Source organism: Dysidea avara, chromosome 8 (assembly GCF_963678975.1).
Source record: "Dysidea avara chromosome 8, odDysAvar1.4, whole genome shotgun sequence".
NCBI classification, from domain to species: Eukaryota; Metazoa; Porifera; class Demospongiae; order Dictyoceratida; family Dysideidae; genus Dysidea; species Dysidea avara.
The window spans coordinates 22376820-22390675 of NC_089279.1; the positions used below are offsets into that span (position 1 = coordinate 22376820).

At 36.7% G+C, this 13856-nt stretch overlaps 1 protein-coding gene across 1 annotated transcript in view; it reads left to right on the forward strand.

The window, feature by feature from the left end:
* The window catches only part of LOC136263271 (uncharacterized), a 49384-nt gene that overhangs the window by 34388 nt on the left and 1140 nt on the right, over nucleotides 1–13856 (forward strand). Inside the window, exons 6-8 of the mRNA XM_066057780.1 lie at nucleotides 4272–4373; nucleotides 4648–4716; nucleotides 11859–12053. Of these exons, the coding sequence (XP_065913852.1) occupies nucleotides 4272–4373; nucleotides 4648–4716; nucleotides 11859–12053 (366 nt within the window). The remainder of the gene's footprint in view (nucleotides 1–4271; nucleotides 4374–4647; nucleotides 4717–11858; nucleotides 12054–13856) is intronic.

Below are 13856 nucleotides of genomic sequence, written 5' to 3' on the forward strand. Positions count from 1 at the left end.
AGAAGTTAGGCTAGCTATGCAGAGAAGAGGTTGCCATAAAATTGTCCACTCAATCCATTGAACATACAAATGCCTATAAAGGTTAATTCTGTACATACGTAACAGAAAAAAAGCCTTTAAATTCCAGGCATCATTTGTTTACATGACATTCAATACTCTCCTCTTCTATAATGTTAAGGGTGCTCTGTACAGTTCATGTACGGCTCCCGTGAAATTACCATAACTCACAAATGTTTTGGACAAATACACTATACTTTCTTACTGGATATAAGCTAACACTAGAGCACACTGTAGTCCAAACCCAACTGCTAATTTGCTGTAGAATTTGAGTTATAATTTTTCCCTTTAAACTAGAACTAGTTTTACAGTTTACACACTAGAGCCTTGATACTTTCATGATACACTATACAAAACAGTACAAACTATTGTGTTTTTTTTGTTTTGTTTGTTTTGTTTTTAGCTTCTCAATCATCAGATACTCAATTTCTGGCTTGACACTGCCACCAATCTTTCTTTTCACTTCCATGTTATTTGTCACCTGAAGTTGCTATCAAAAAACTCCAGGTGCTCCTTTTAAACAAAATTATTACAGTAACTCATCCAAAATTTTCTTGCCTTTTGGGTGAAAAATGACAAACTAGTTCTATTTTAAACATAAGGGTGTAGAATAGCAAGGGGTGTGCCTTAATATTTCCATCAACCTAAAAGATAACTTGTTTTGCCATGTGACTTGGGAAGCCTTACGCAAACTGTACAGAGCACCCTTAACTTGTGCTAGTAGGGATTACCATGTGTAGTGCTAAAACAACAGGTTTTGAAAATATATACACTTAACCTACTCCCACAATCAATTGTTTTATACTCCATTATATAAATCATGGTGGTGACTGCAGTTGATATTAATGTCACCTTTATCATCAAGTAGAAGTAAGAATTTTTGAAGGTGCTCAACGAACTGTTGATAGCACCATTACAATACTTCATTTAAGCCAGGTTCAAGTACTCAAAGTTCTGTGAAAGAATTCATGACTTGAGTCTAGGAACAAAACATTCACGAACACATTATGTATTTGCTTTTTTTGTATACATGTAGTTATCATTTCCTTTGTTTTGCAGTTTTGTTCCTTTGCCATTTTTTTGACAAAGCTAAGTCATAACCAAGTGTCCAACACTTACTAAAACTTGTACACCACTCATAAATTTGGTAAAGTTGAGGGCCTAGGCAGTGGCGTAGCCAGACTTTTTGCCATGCCCCAGAACTGGGCAGACAGGCCATTCAACCCCATGCAACACACATACACATGCCCATCTTTATATGGACATCAATAGACATTTTAAAATGTGTTGTGCATTACTACCTATTAACTGTATGCAAGATAACAACATTACTAATTGCAACCGCTAGCTGGCTGTTGTCTTCTTATCACGTACATACAGTGGTTTCTTAATACCAGACTAACAGGGAATTTGACATGGAGCGCTTATAGTAGACTACTCGCATCACGTGATGACTTTAAACTGGAGATAATCAGTCTACAAACAGGAAAAACAAATGTATGCTGACTATAAACAACTACAGCATACCGTCTGAACTATCAGTCTAAACTCCAGTACAGCTTGAACGGGTTCCCACATTTCAAAACTTCGAGTTTTCATCAAGGTTTTCATTACACAGTTCATACTTCAGTACAAACACAAAGACACACTGTACTTAACTGTGTAGAAAAATTTCTGTCTTAAGTCCTTTGTCACAATGCTGACCGCATTTTAATCATGTGATCTCATTTCTATTTATTGGCTTTTCATTAGCCATTAATACCACAATCAAATAACTTACAGTAAAACCCCAGGGGGAACCTGGTTACTGCTGGCCAGCCAGAAAGAAAGAAGTGGACACACAGTAAGTTATATTAGCTGTTCTTGTGTATTATTAAGTGATTATTCATTGGTGATTCAGCCCACCTCCTTAATTACTCTGGATAGCTGATGGTAGGGCAAAGTGACTTGATGCCTGGGCAATGCCCTGGCTTGTCCGGATCTGGCTATGTCACTGGGCCTAAGTCTCCCATGATGTTGAAATCACTAAACAGTAGACATGACTGATTTTAAACCTTTTAGGTTATAGCATGTAATTGTGTTTTAGCGTCATTCTCAAAAACACTGTGAACATATTTGTTCAGTATAGAATGAAGCAAACTTGTGATGGTAGCACAAGCTCGTTGCATGATGAATATGTGTTGCATTATGAAATAATATGTGACCGGATTTGCGAAAAGGTACCTTTTCCACACATTTTACATGCCAGCAAACAAAGTAATGTAACACCTGACTCCTTATACTGATTGACTTGCTCATAGTACCATAATGCAGCCAGATACTGTAGTGACAATCACGGAAATTTTTAGGCAATTATATGCCACGATCAAAAAGTTATGAAGCTTTAAAATTCAAGTCAAATTTTGTGCGTGAAAAAGGTACCTTTTCGCAAATCCGGTCACATATATAACAGATATTACATCCAGAAATTGTAACAAATATATACAGTATAAAGTGTTACTTCTTTTAAAGATGCGTTGTAGTCAGCCTTGTGATTGGTTGCATTTTGGGCCCAGACAGCACTGAAGACAAGAGTTGTAGGCATGAAATAGAATGATAGTGTATGAGGAGTGCCTTTGAGGTCAGGATACCATGTTTTTGTGGTTAAAGTACACCAGAGAGAAACCCATGTCTTGCTCATGCCACTTGTAGTTGCAGGCTGGTAGCTTGTTTTTAAAAAATTGGACTTATTTTATAGCTAGTATCAAATAAATGTAATTACTAGTTACAGCCCTCAAAAAGTAATATGTTACCCATTGCTTTTTTCTGTCAGTAATATGTGTAACTGTAGCGTGTTACATGGCATTGAAGTAATGAGTAATTAGAGTAACGACCCCAACTCTGTTCATAGATTACAGTACCCTTGCTCAGATGATGTGGTGATGAAATGTAAAAATACCGAGTGATATTCCACTTTTATTTTTAGTTCTTCAGATCTGAGTTGTTCTCAAAGTTTACTTAATATGTTTGTATCATGTCTGGGATGTTAACTTGTTAGTAGCTGATATGATGTTAGTACTATAATAGGGTGTCTGCTATCTACTCTAATAAATATTAGCTTGAAAGGGAGATTTGATCAGTTATGATCTATTTTGTCTTCCGGTGATATCAACAAATGTGATTAGTATGCCATATGCCATAATATCAGGAGATATGGTGGCAGCTATTGAATTTCCATTCAAGTACAAATGAACTATGACACCTCGTGTTATTGTAAGCATAATTGCTTCTGCATGGATATTAGCTGCTGTACCATTTGCCTCTATGCTGTTCTATAGCGTTGATGGGTATATTAATTCTGCACAATGCGGCACTTGCCTTGCTGATGATGATGCTGTAACCGAGGTCTTTCTAATTCTCATACTACCAGGCAGCATGTCATGTTTTGTTGCACTACTCCTTAATGTTTATGTAGCCACTAGAGTGTACTACAGTCACAGAAACATCGAAAATGAAACCCAGTAGTGCCGCAAATGAAACTTTAAAGCAGAAAAGGGCGAGAGTGAGGAAGTATATACATAAATCAGTCATAGTTATCATATCAGGAGAAATACTGGCCTTGGTCTGCTTAGCATTGCTGTATTTAATAATAGAAGTAACAGCGGTAATGTCTTCAGTTTGTCATAATATAATTAAATTGATTGTTTATCCCAATGCATTTTATGCTATGCCCCTTCTACACCCAATTGTTTATGGGTTGTATTTAAACAAATCTGTCAGCCAATGATGAAGAGGATGAAGTCATTGCTTTGCTGGTCAACGTTCAATACTGCTACTGTTACTCCACAGACACCAAGGACTGCTTGGATGTGACTGACTTTTGCAGCATAACAACACAATAATATACTCACCTACCATTACTACCTATTAGTACACATTGAAATAAGTATTAAGTAGAGGCTGATTTTAGTTGCTTTTTTTCAATTTGAATTGTAATTAAGTGTATTTATCTTTTCAAATGAACATACATGAGTCTACTGTGAGTACAGTCTGGGTATACATATGACTAGTCTGCATCATGTACAAATGTTATTTCTATCAAAACCATAAAGCTGTATAGTGAATAGCTGTTCATTCTTACACTGCCTTCTTTCATTCCTTTAATCCTTATCAAATTTTGTATTCATAAAAAAATGTAATAACTAGTGTGTTTTTTTTTAACCTGTTTTCTACAGCACCAGAAGGGTCAGTTGGGCAAGGATTTGAAGAGTGCCACACAAGATATTGAACAGCTGACATACAAGTATCAGAAAGCTGATGAAGATTATGTAAAACTGGTATGTACAGCTGTACAGAGGATCTGGTGCTTGTATGCATATGTCTCTACCTGTGGAATGCACCAATACTGTAAACGTTCTCACCACTGGGTAGCATATTGATCTGAAGCTATATAAGTAATGGATGTATATGCATTGTACCAGCTTTAGCAGGTCTGAGTGTGCTTTTTATAAACAGTATCCTGCCCCAGTGTTCAATTCAGAATCATACATAGACTGTACATTAGCAGGCCAGCAGTATGTGTAATTGATGTCATTGTGTTCTTTGTTACAGTCAACTGATAACAAGAGAGCAGCTATTATAGCTCGTGCCTTCCTCAATGACAAGAATTCCCCTTTACAGGTCAGTTGATTTAGTGTTTGTGTCTGTTCGTATGTATTACATGGCTGTAAAGTTTTAAGGAAAATGTGTGGATCTCAGTTGATTCATAGCATTGATTGTATTATTTTGACAGATGGGAGGACTCAGTATATGGGGGGAACCGTATATGGAAACTCTGTTAAGTAAAGCTCTGCTAAACTAATGCTAGTATGAACCCAGTCTCGTCCCCAGCCGGGCTAGTGCTAATGCGCTAACACTGTATGGTGACAATGCTCAACTTCTTGGGCCCGGAAGTGCAATCCAACCAATATATTGGCTGGCCAATCAGAGTCAAGGAATTTCATAATCTTCTAAAATTCGAAAATGGCTGGGAATAAAGTAAAACTCAGATTAAGGCATTTACTAGATGCGATCTCTTCATTTATTGTATCAGCAGAGTATAGAGTTTCATTTCTGGTGGAACGTTGAGTCACTATTCTTTATTCTTATAAGAAAACATCAAACGTCTTAAACAACCTAGGTAAATAGCTTCTAATAAATGACTTTAAATCGTCTGCTCTTTTGTCTACTTGCAACACATTCATGCAATTGTGCAACTTGTTGATTCTGATTGGCCAACCAATATTTTGGCTGGATCACAATTCTGGGCTAAAGAAATTTGAGCATTGTCATCAGATGGTGTTTTTGCATTAGAGCAAGCCTGGGTGGGCACGAGACTAGTATGAACTCCGTTAGACAATCATTGTAGTTTTTGTGTATGTTTTTATTTTATTCAGTATTTTATGCCCTTTTTAAATTTTCTCTCATTGTAGTTTTTTAAAATAACATACGTACAAACAAGTGCATAATTATCACCTTCTTTCCACATACAAGTGACTGATACTGTATGTCTTAAAAGTTACATAATGGTGTGCGTAGCTTAAGTACACCATAATATATTGAGTAGGGACGATGAAGGTTTGAGTTTTTCTGCCTACCAATATCGCCCGAAAACCACCACTTTTCCTTCATGGCAGCTTGGTGGTGTTGATTAGACATAATCAAACCCGAAAGTAACCCCAAATGCCAAGTTTTAAACTGTATTTTCTACTAACTGATTTGCTATTTAGCCAAGGGTTAAGGCTATAGGGTTGTTTAACTGTTCGATGTTGCTTCAATCTGAGACTTGCCTTTTTGCCAGCTACAGCAGCTATAGTATGTACAAGTTAGCTAGATCCTGAAAAATAACTAAAAATTAAAAGTGGATTTTTTCTCTAGAGAGTTAACATTTCAACTAACCAGATGATTAGTGGTGACAGCAAAGTTGTCAACAACAGACATGTACAGTGTGGCTCCATCTTAAATTCGGGAAAGGGTAGTAATGACACTGTAATTTTATGGCTTTCCCATAGGAAATGTATGGTAAAATTTTGATTGGCTGTAAATATTGTGTCAGACATTTGAACGAAAAGATTTTGAACATATCTTTAGCGGGTCAAACAGTACTACAAATGAGCCAAATTTCAAGACTGTGTGTAATTGCATCCATGAGATATTAAATGTTTTTGAGGATCCAGCTCAACGCGTACATACTATACAATGCATACATCATGCAACTAAGCAAACTTGGAATCCAAGTGATTAAAAGAAGAGATATATGAAAGACGGTATTATACAATGTATGTACGTAGCTGTGTTAGTGGGGCGGTTAAGTCATATGATTGTTCACTTTGTGATAAAAGCACCAAATTTGGTGTGGTGATACTTTACTTCATGCATTTTCATTTTAGGTAAAAATTACAATGGTAAAGTCACCATTATTAACGTTTTTGAAAAGCTTTGAACCAAGGAAACCTTACAAATGTACACTTCTTAGCTCTACATGCATACAACATATAAATGAACATGAAAACACATGTTTGTGTGTAGCAAGAACATGTTTATAGTAAAGTGCTTGTATTTTTCAGTATAATCATGACCACACACACTGTATGGACCATTATAAAAAGAGCTGCACTTTACCTGAAGTGCATTGCAGCCAAAATTTTAACAATTACATTGATACTCTGAATCGATTAACACCATGTTTTTGTTGTTGTGGATCACTGTATAGTAGGGTCCACAAAGGTTTGGGTATGGTCCATGAAAAAAACCACTCAAAAACCACCCTCATTTTTCCCTGACGAGGAGGAGGTAGTATTGGCTAGGTAAAACCATATAAACCTAACATAGCCTTCAGATCAACCCAAAACACTTTTAACAAGTTACTATGGAATTTTAAAATAAATATATTAAACAGAATTTTCTAGTGACTGACTTACCGACCGACCGACTGAGCGACCGACTGAGCGACCGACCGATCAACCGACTGACTGACTAACTGATGCCTTCAGACAAGCATAACTCGATAACAGCTAAGGCTACTTAATGTCTTGATTCTTTCACTATTCAAGGTTGTATGTACAATGCATTCTTCATGGACTTACCAGCGTCCTCCTTTGTGTCCCATTCATCTTGCTGACAGTGCAAAGTGTTGATTTGGAGGTAGTGCAAGATGGCTTCCCTTTGTAACGGAAATCATCCATATTTTCCATAGTAGCTATTTTAATTGCAGAGGCACCTTTTGAACAGACCTTGATTCATAATGCTGTGTAACAGGCTGAACATAGCTGACAATGAAGCATAATAGATACTTCACTTTTCAGACAACAATTTATAGCTAGACCATTCCTTCTTTTGATGTGATATGCAATATAGGAATTTTAAATTTGAGTAGGGACCACAGTAGAAAGAAAAGGTAATGAAACAAGGGGGGTTGCTTATACATGTAACCAAGAGTTAATAATACTATTATTAACTCTTGATGTAACCATACTGGTATAAATTTATCTCTACTTTAGTTGTTTCAGGGTATAGCTTTAGCTATAACCATGACTATAAAGTAGGGATAAATTTGGACTAGTATGGTTACATGTGTACCTTGTTTCATTGCTTTTTCTTTCTACTGTGGTCCCTACTCAAATTTGAAATTGCTAATTTTTCCATCTACTTGTGTTAACTATGGATGCTGGCTACCAACACACATTCAAGATATGAGAGTACTAGTGTTCAGCGATCAACACATACTAGAATGGCACAGAATTATATATAGTGCAACTTATGGAGATGGATTGCTTGAATAAAATCAATTTGTGGATGATGGAAAATCTGTTCTAGGCACCACGAACAAGCTCTGCACTACCAACCACCTTTTGAAAAATAGGTTAATACTACTTCTATTAAGCTGGGTAATGCAAAGGAGATGCTAGACCCTAAGGATTGATTTGAATGAAGATGCAGTCAAATTATTTTTATGCTAAACAATTAGGCACAGAGGCAAACTCGCTATTACAGCAAAACTTGTTTAACTCAATGATTGGAGCCAAAGCACTGTTTAAAACAGCAGCACTCAAAAAAAGATTGTCAACTCTCTGCTAGGCTGTTTATTGTATGGCAGTCAAGAGAATCAGCTTTTAAATTAGAAATGCTTTAAAGCCTCACAAAAGTTGTCCTGTATTTTCTCCATCGATCATCTGGCTTAAGTTTACCGAATCCTTGCATTAGGTAATGAGTCGAGTCTGATCTGCTGTTGGTAATATCAAGATATTTTGAAATATGCAGACAACAATCTGATGCCATTTTTGGTTCCCAATTTGTTTGCAGATGTTGAGAGGCTAGACATTATATTCATATGAGTCATATGGGAGTCATATGGGAGTCCATTCCATTCATTTATAATTTATTGATTGGATCTTTATTCTTCAAACAATAGGTTCATAAGGCTGGGGGAGGTTCCAGAAGATGTGTGTTAAATAACACAATTAAACTGGTCTACCTATTGAGTACCAATAATACTAAAGAAGAGAGATATCTTTGCTCCAAACACAAAATGTAGACATTAACCACAAAGTAATTTATAGCTAGCTACCACTCATCTTAACAGAGATCTTTCAACGAACAAAGTTAGCACTGAATTGATAGCAGAAATTGAACATTGGAACCATGAAGTGACTGATACTACACTGTTAATTCCTGCTGCTCATGCTACAAGACATGGTCCACTAAATATGGACACTGATGTTCTAGTTTAGTAATTGCCCAGCAAACGATTTGGGTTTGACAGAGGAATGGGAGTTTAAAGTGACTGTGCTCTGAATGATGAGATGCTTGTAAAGAGGTAATATGTTGTTTTGCTTTACTTAAAACATCTGAAGCCAAACAATGTATTGGAGCATGCCAAACCTATCTGTCAACTGTACATGTAGTTATAAATATTTCACCCACGAAAGAAGCATTACCTCAACATGTAACACATGCAAAAAGGGTTGAGCAGCACAAGTTGGCTTAGAAGCATTTGCATAGTCCTTGGCAAGACCTTTTGAAGTTGCAACAAAACATAGGAAGCAATCCATTTTCAGACAGTTTCCATCCCCATTCTATATATTCAGGAAGAAACGTAACTTCTTGTTAAGTAAATTCAATGCTTGTCCCCAGATCCCCATATACAGGTATGATATATCACTTCATAAACTGCATCCATTGTAGCAAACAATTTATGTAAATTAATGTACGTATGTACTGATCTATCGTTTTTGAAATAATACTGCAGCCCTATCAATGGTATTTAATGGTTTATTTTCATTGTGTAATAATCCACTAAATTAAATTATATTTGGGTGGTACCCATCCTGCATTGATTTAAGATGTCTTACTCTACATCTCCACCAAATCCCATGCTTTTATCACAAAGTGAACGTTCCTCTTTATTTTTGAGGCTTAACCGCTGCACTATGTGGCTACTTTGGCATTGAATAAAACCCATTGACTGTAAATTTCTCAGGGACTACTGGGCAAAACTGCCGAATGGCATTGTGCTAACCATCCAATATACAGAACTACTTACAGTAACCATATATACTCGTTTAATTACTATATGTTGTTTTTGTTTACAAACATAACAGACAACAGAATCCCATACAAATTTTTTACAAAGATGTCTTAAACTTTCAAGAACTACTGTATTCTATGTACTGTAGATCGGGAAATATTCGACAGTAAGAATATTTTGTGGTTGCCTATACCAATGAAAATAAATTACATGAAATATTTTCACTCTTGAATATTTTCTATTTGCGAAATATTTTTATGGAGGCTGAGCAAAAACTGAGGTCAAAGCACTTGAGGAATGTGTACACTGTTGGAGAAGAAAGACTAATGGCCTGCCGTCAGGGTTCCAATATCTAGTCTCATGTGGCCGGTCACAGCTGGGCATCCATCACAACTACCTGTTCATGTACAACAGGTACCCGTATATCAACTTTTATCGTATCTTGCATGTTCATTTCTGGCACACCAGCAAAATTATTTGCTGTACAGAAAAATTCACTAGTAAAATATTTTCGTGGCTTTAGGCTGTCTACGAAAATATAACACATTGAATTTATTTAAAACTAAATTATCTCGAACAAAAATTTCCCGATTTATGGTGTACAGTTTCTGTACAGTGCGGTCCATTCCATATCTGTTTCTTTTTGTGATTTTTCAATTTTTTGCTGCTGTGCTTGTTTGTATGTACTTGTGTTTTGCCATGTCATGTCCAAGATAAAGCAGCCAACTGTCGACCCTATCTGTCTCCATTGATGTATAACACTTTCTGTTTTATTGAATGAGACTTTTCAACTTGCAGAATGAATTAACTCACCTATGTATTATGAAAAGGAAATATTTTTTGCTATTCCATAATACGTATATACACACCACCAGGACCCGGTTATCCCAGAAATGGGACCTCTATGGGCGTGTCCACTTTATAGCCCACAAAACAGGTGAAATTTTATTCTACGTATGGATGAGTAATGATGCCACCACCATATGTCCACAGTATACGTACATGCTGATGTAGGGATTTTCCCACATAGCTAATGCCATTCATATCTTTTGTTTTACTACTTTTTATTAAATCAGGGCTTATGATAACAGTCCGACAATGGACAAATTCCTGACTAATTGCCCATTTTCAACCATAATTGGATTTGGCAGGACAGGGAAAGCCTATTGTCTGAGCTATATATGATGGTAACAGTAACTACCAGTTGGTTGTTAGGAGATGCTACATTCTTGCAACCCAAGGGAGGGAACACAAATGTGCCAATGCCAACCCTATTGTAGGGAATTTACAGTAACTAGAACTGGGAATCAGGAATTGAATGGAACAGAATGCTCAAATTTTTATAGCTTCCTGAACCGTGTCAGTCATGCAACTACTTATGCTTATTGTACTGTACTAGTATTTGTGTAAATCAAGACTGACTGTGAAGCTTTTAGATATGCTGTTTGAAGGTCAAATTACTCTAATAGAGCAGTCAGTAACAGCGTAATGTTCTCTAATTAAGCAGTCACTAACTAGTTTTATTGTTTGATTCTCCTCCTGTACTTATTGTACCTGTAATGATCATACAGTATGGCTAATGCTTGTGTGAACATGCTAATTTTGTGTTGGACCCTTACCATATTAGCTACAGCCGTGGTGTACCTCTATAGAAATAATTCAAAGGAGAGCTCATCAATATATAGCTACCATTATTACACTCACAGTGTCACCACCACGCTACACAATCTCATTTGGCCTACTTTACATCACTTAAATACGGGAGGGGAAACCAACAATAAATACTGTTTAGTATAGGGGATGGAAAAAGGTAGACGGAGACCAGCTACAGTTTTTAAAATCATCCAATGAGGTTGCATTAGCTACGTAACGAGTTAGGTTATTCCAATCATTACTGGTTCTCACAGTAAAAAATGAAGATCTGAATCTTGTAGATGATTGATTTATAGTGACTGCGTAATAGCTGATTGCTCTATTAGAGTAGTTCAGTCAAGTTACTTGGTAGCACAACAGGCATACTGCAACACATTTGTGTCTATACAGTGTATTGGTATGTCCATCCAACTACATGTTTGTCTGACAAACTGCAAGGCTGTTAGGAAATTTGTCCTTACTCTATAGTCATCTTCAATCTGATATGTGTGTCCTTGAAAACACAATAGCCTTGTATATACTGGCAGGTATACATTTGCTTACTTCATTAGGTTTCCCACTACACATGTTAGTACAATGATAATATACACTCCACTACCTACAGGAGCCCTCAACAGAACAACTGGCTACCAGTGAGGCTACACTGGACAAACAGACAGTAGAACAACTACAACAGGTCCACAAGGAGTTGAAGGTGGAACTACAGTCAGTGAATAGGTCAGTGGAGAAGAAGAAGGTCATGTTGGAGAAGGAGAGGAAGCTCAACCAAGGAGTAGCTGAGAAGACTGCTGCACTACAAGTGAGTTATGATTTGGTGATCCTAGACAGTGTTTATAATGACTATTGATCAATGTGACTCTTTCTACAATCAGGTTTGCATGTGTGTGCATATCATTGAAAATTTTGTATACAAGTATATATAGTATGTGTATCTATGAAATTCTTGCATTTATATAAAAGAAAAGTTGTAACTTGTTCGCAGCTAAATTTCACAGTGGACTACATGGGTCTTGTCAGATTGCGAGGGATGTCAAAGTCTGCCATCATAAGTCCCTATCAGGGTTGCTGATGGGGGGGAGGGGATTTGGGTATTTTGTCCTGGGCTTCGACCTCCGGGGGCCTCATACAGTAGTAACTGTCACATAGCTACATTATCCACACATAGCTACAATAAAATTAATGTACAACAGTGTACATCTTCCCTGTAGACACGAAGATACAGGAAGCCTCAGTAAGAAATACAATAGCCTACAAGCTCAATAATTTCCATAGCAATGCAGTGTAGCAGTGGCAGCAAACCATTACTTGTAATATATCTTATAAGGCACTTATATAGACAGTATGACTTTTACATAAGATTGAGATACTCTAATAGAACAGTCACCCTATTATAGTAGTCAGGCATCAGTTATAGTAACTGTTAGGACATAAAATTTCCTAGGTATTATGTATTTGGCAGAATGCCTGCTATAAAATTCAAGCTTGAGATACCCTAACACAGCAGCCACAGTCAAATAAACATTATAATTATACTGTAATAAATTATTAAAATCACTCTCATATTCAATCTCACAGGGTCTAATTTTCAAAAATTTCCTAGGGGCCCCCTAGTTTGGCATGCTTTGCATGTATGCTAAACTGCCAATAAGCTTATCAGTTAGTAGCTAGTTTACTTTTAGTTGTAGTCTAATATAGAGCTAAGCGATAGTGGCGATTAATCAATTATCATGATAGCTAGTAACAATCGTGATCTTGATAGTCGATTACTTATCCATGTCTGTGCTTGGTCAAAAATATGGATAACAAAAGTAAAGATGATAATGTTGAAGTTCAGAAAACTGTAAAAGACCAGTAGCTTGAGCATGGACAACAAAGATAACACCTGTAATACTGACACGCGTAACAATATTAGTGGAGTGTTAGAAAAGCAAATGTGTGGTGTGTACGTAATTGGAGTATTCAAGTGTTTGTATACGTGAGGTTGAGTGTCTTTAATAACTGCTAGTAACTATTGTGATACTATCGTTATCGTGATATAAATATTATTATGTATCAAATCGTGATTATGATAGTTGTACTATCGCTCAGCTCTAGTCTAGTAGCTAGTTAGTTAATCTTATTCCTGTGATGTCCTTATGTATATTTGCTTATTGAATATTATTGGTTATAGAGGCCCCATATTCTAAATTTGTCCTGGGCCTTCTAAATCCCTCATCCCTATCCCATGTAGGATGTCCTTTTAGTCCTACATATGCCATAGGACAGGGTTAGGACCGTCCCATTTGTCCCACCAAAACAGCTCAATCTAACTAGTCCATCCTATCCTGTTGGTCCCATATTGGACAGTCCTAAGGATCTCCACTCCATCCTACTGTATATGGGACATAAGGATTAATTGGATGGACGTGTAGGATTAAGGGAACATATCTTAGGATGTCTACTCTGTCCTATTTGGGACTAAACGGATAGGATGGACAAGTAGGATCAAATTCTAATGATGGGACATTTGGGACAGTCCTAAGAATGTCCACTCTGTTCTAAATGGGACCAAAAAGATTGAATGGATGGATATGCATGATTTAGGGAACACATGGGACAATCC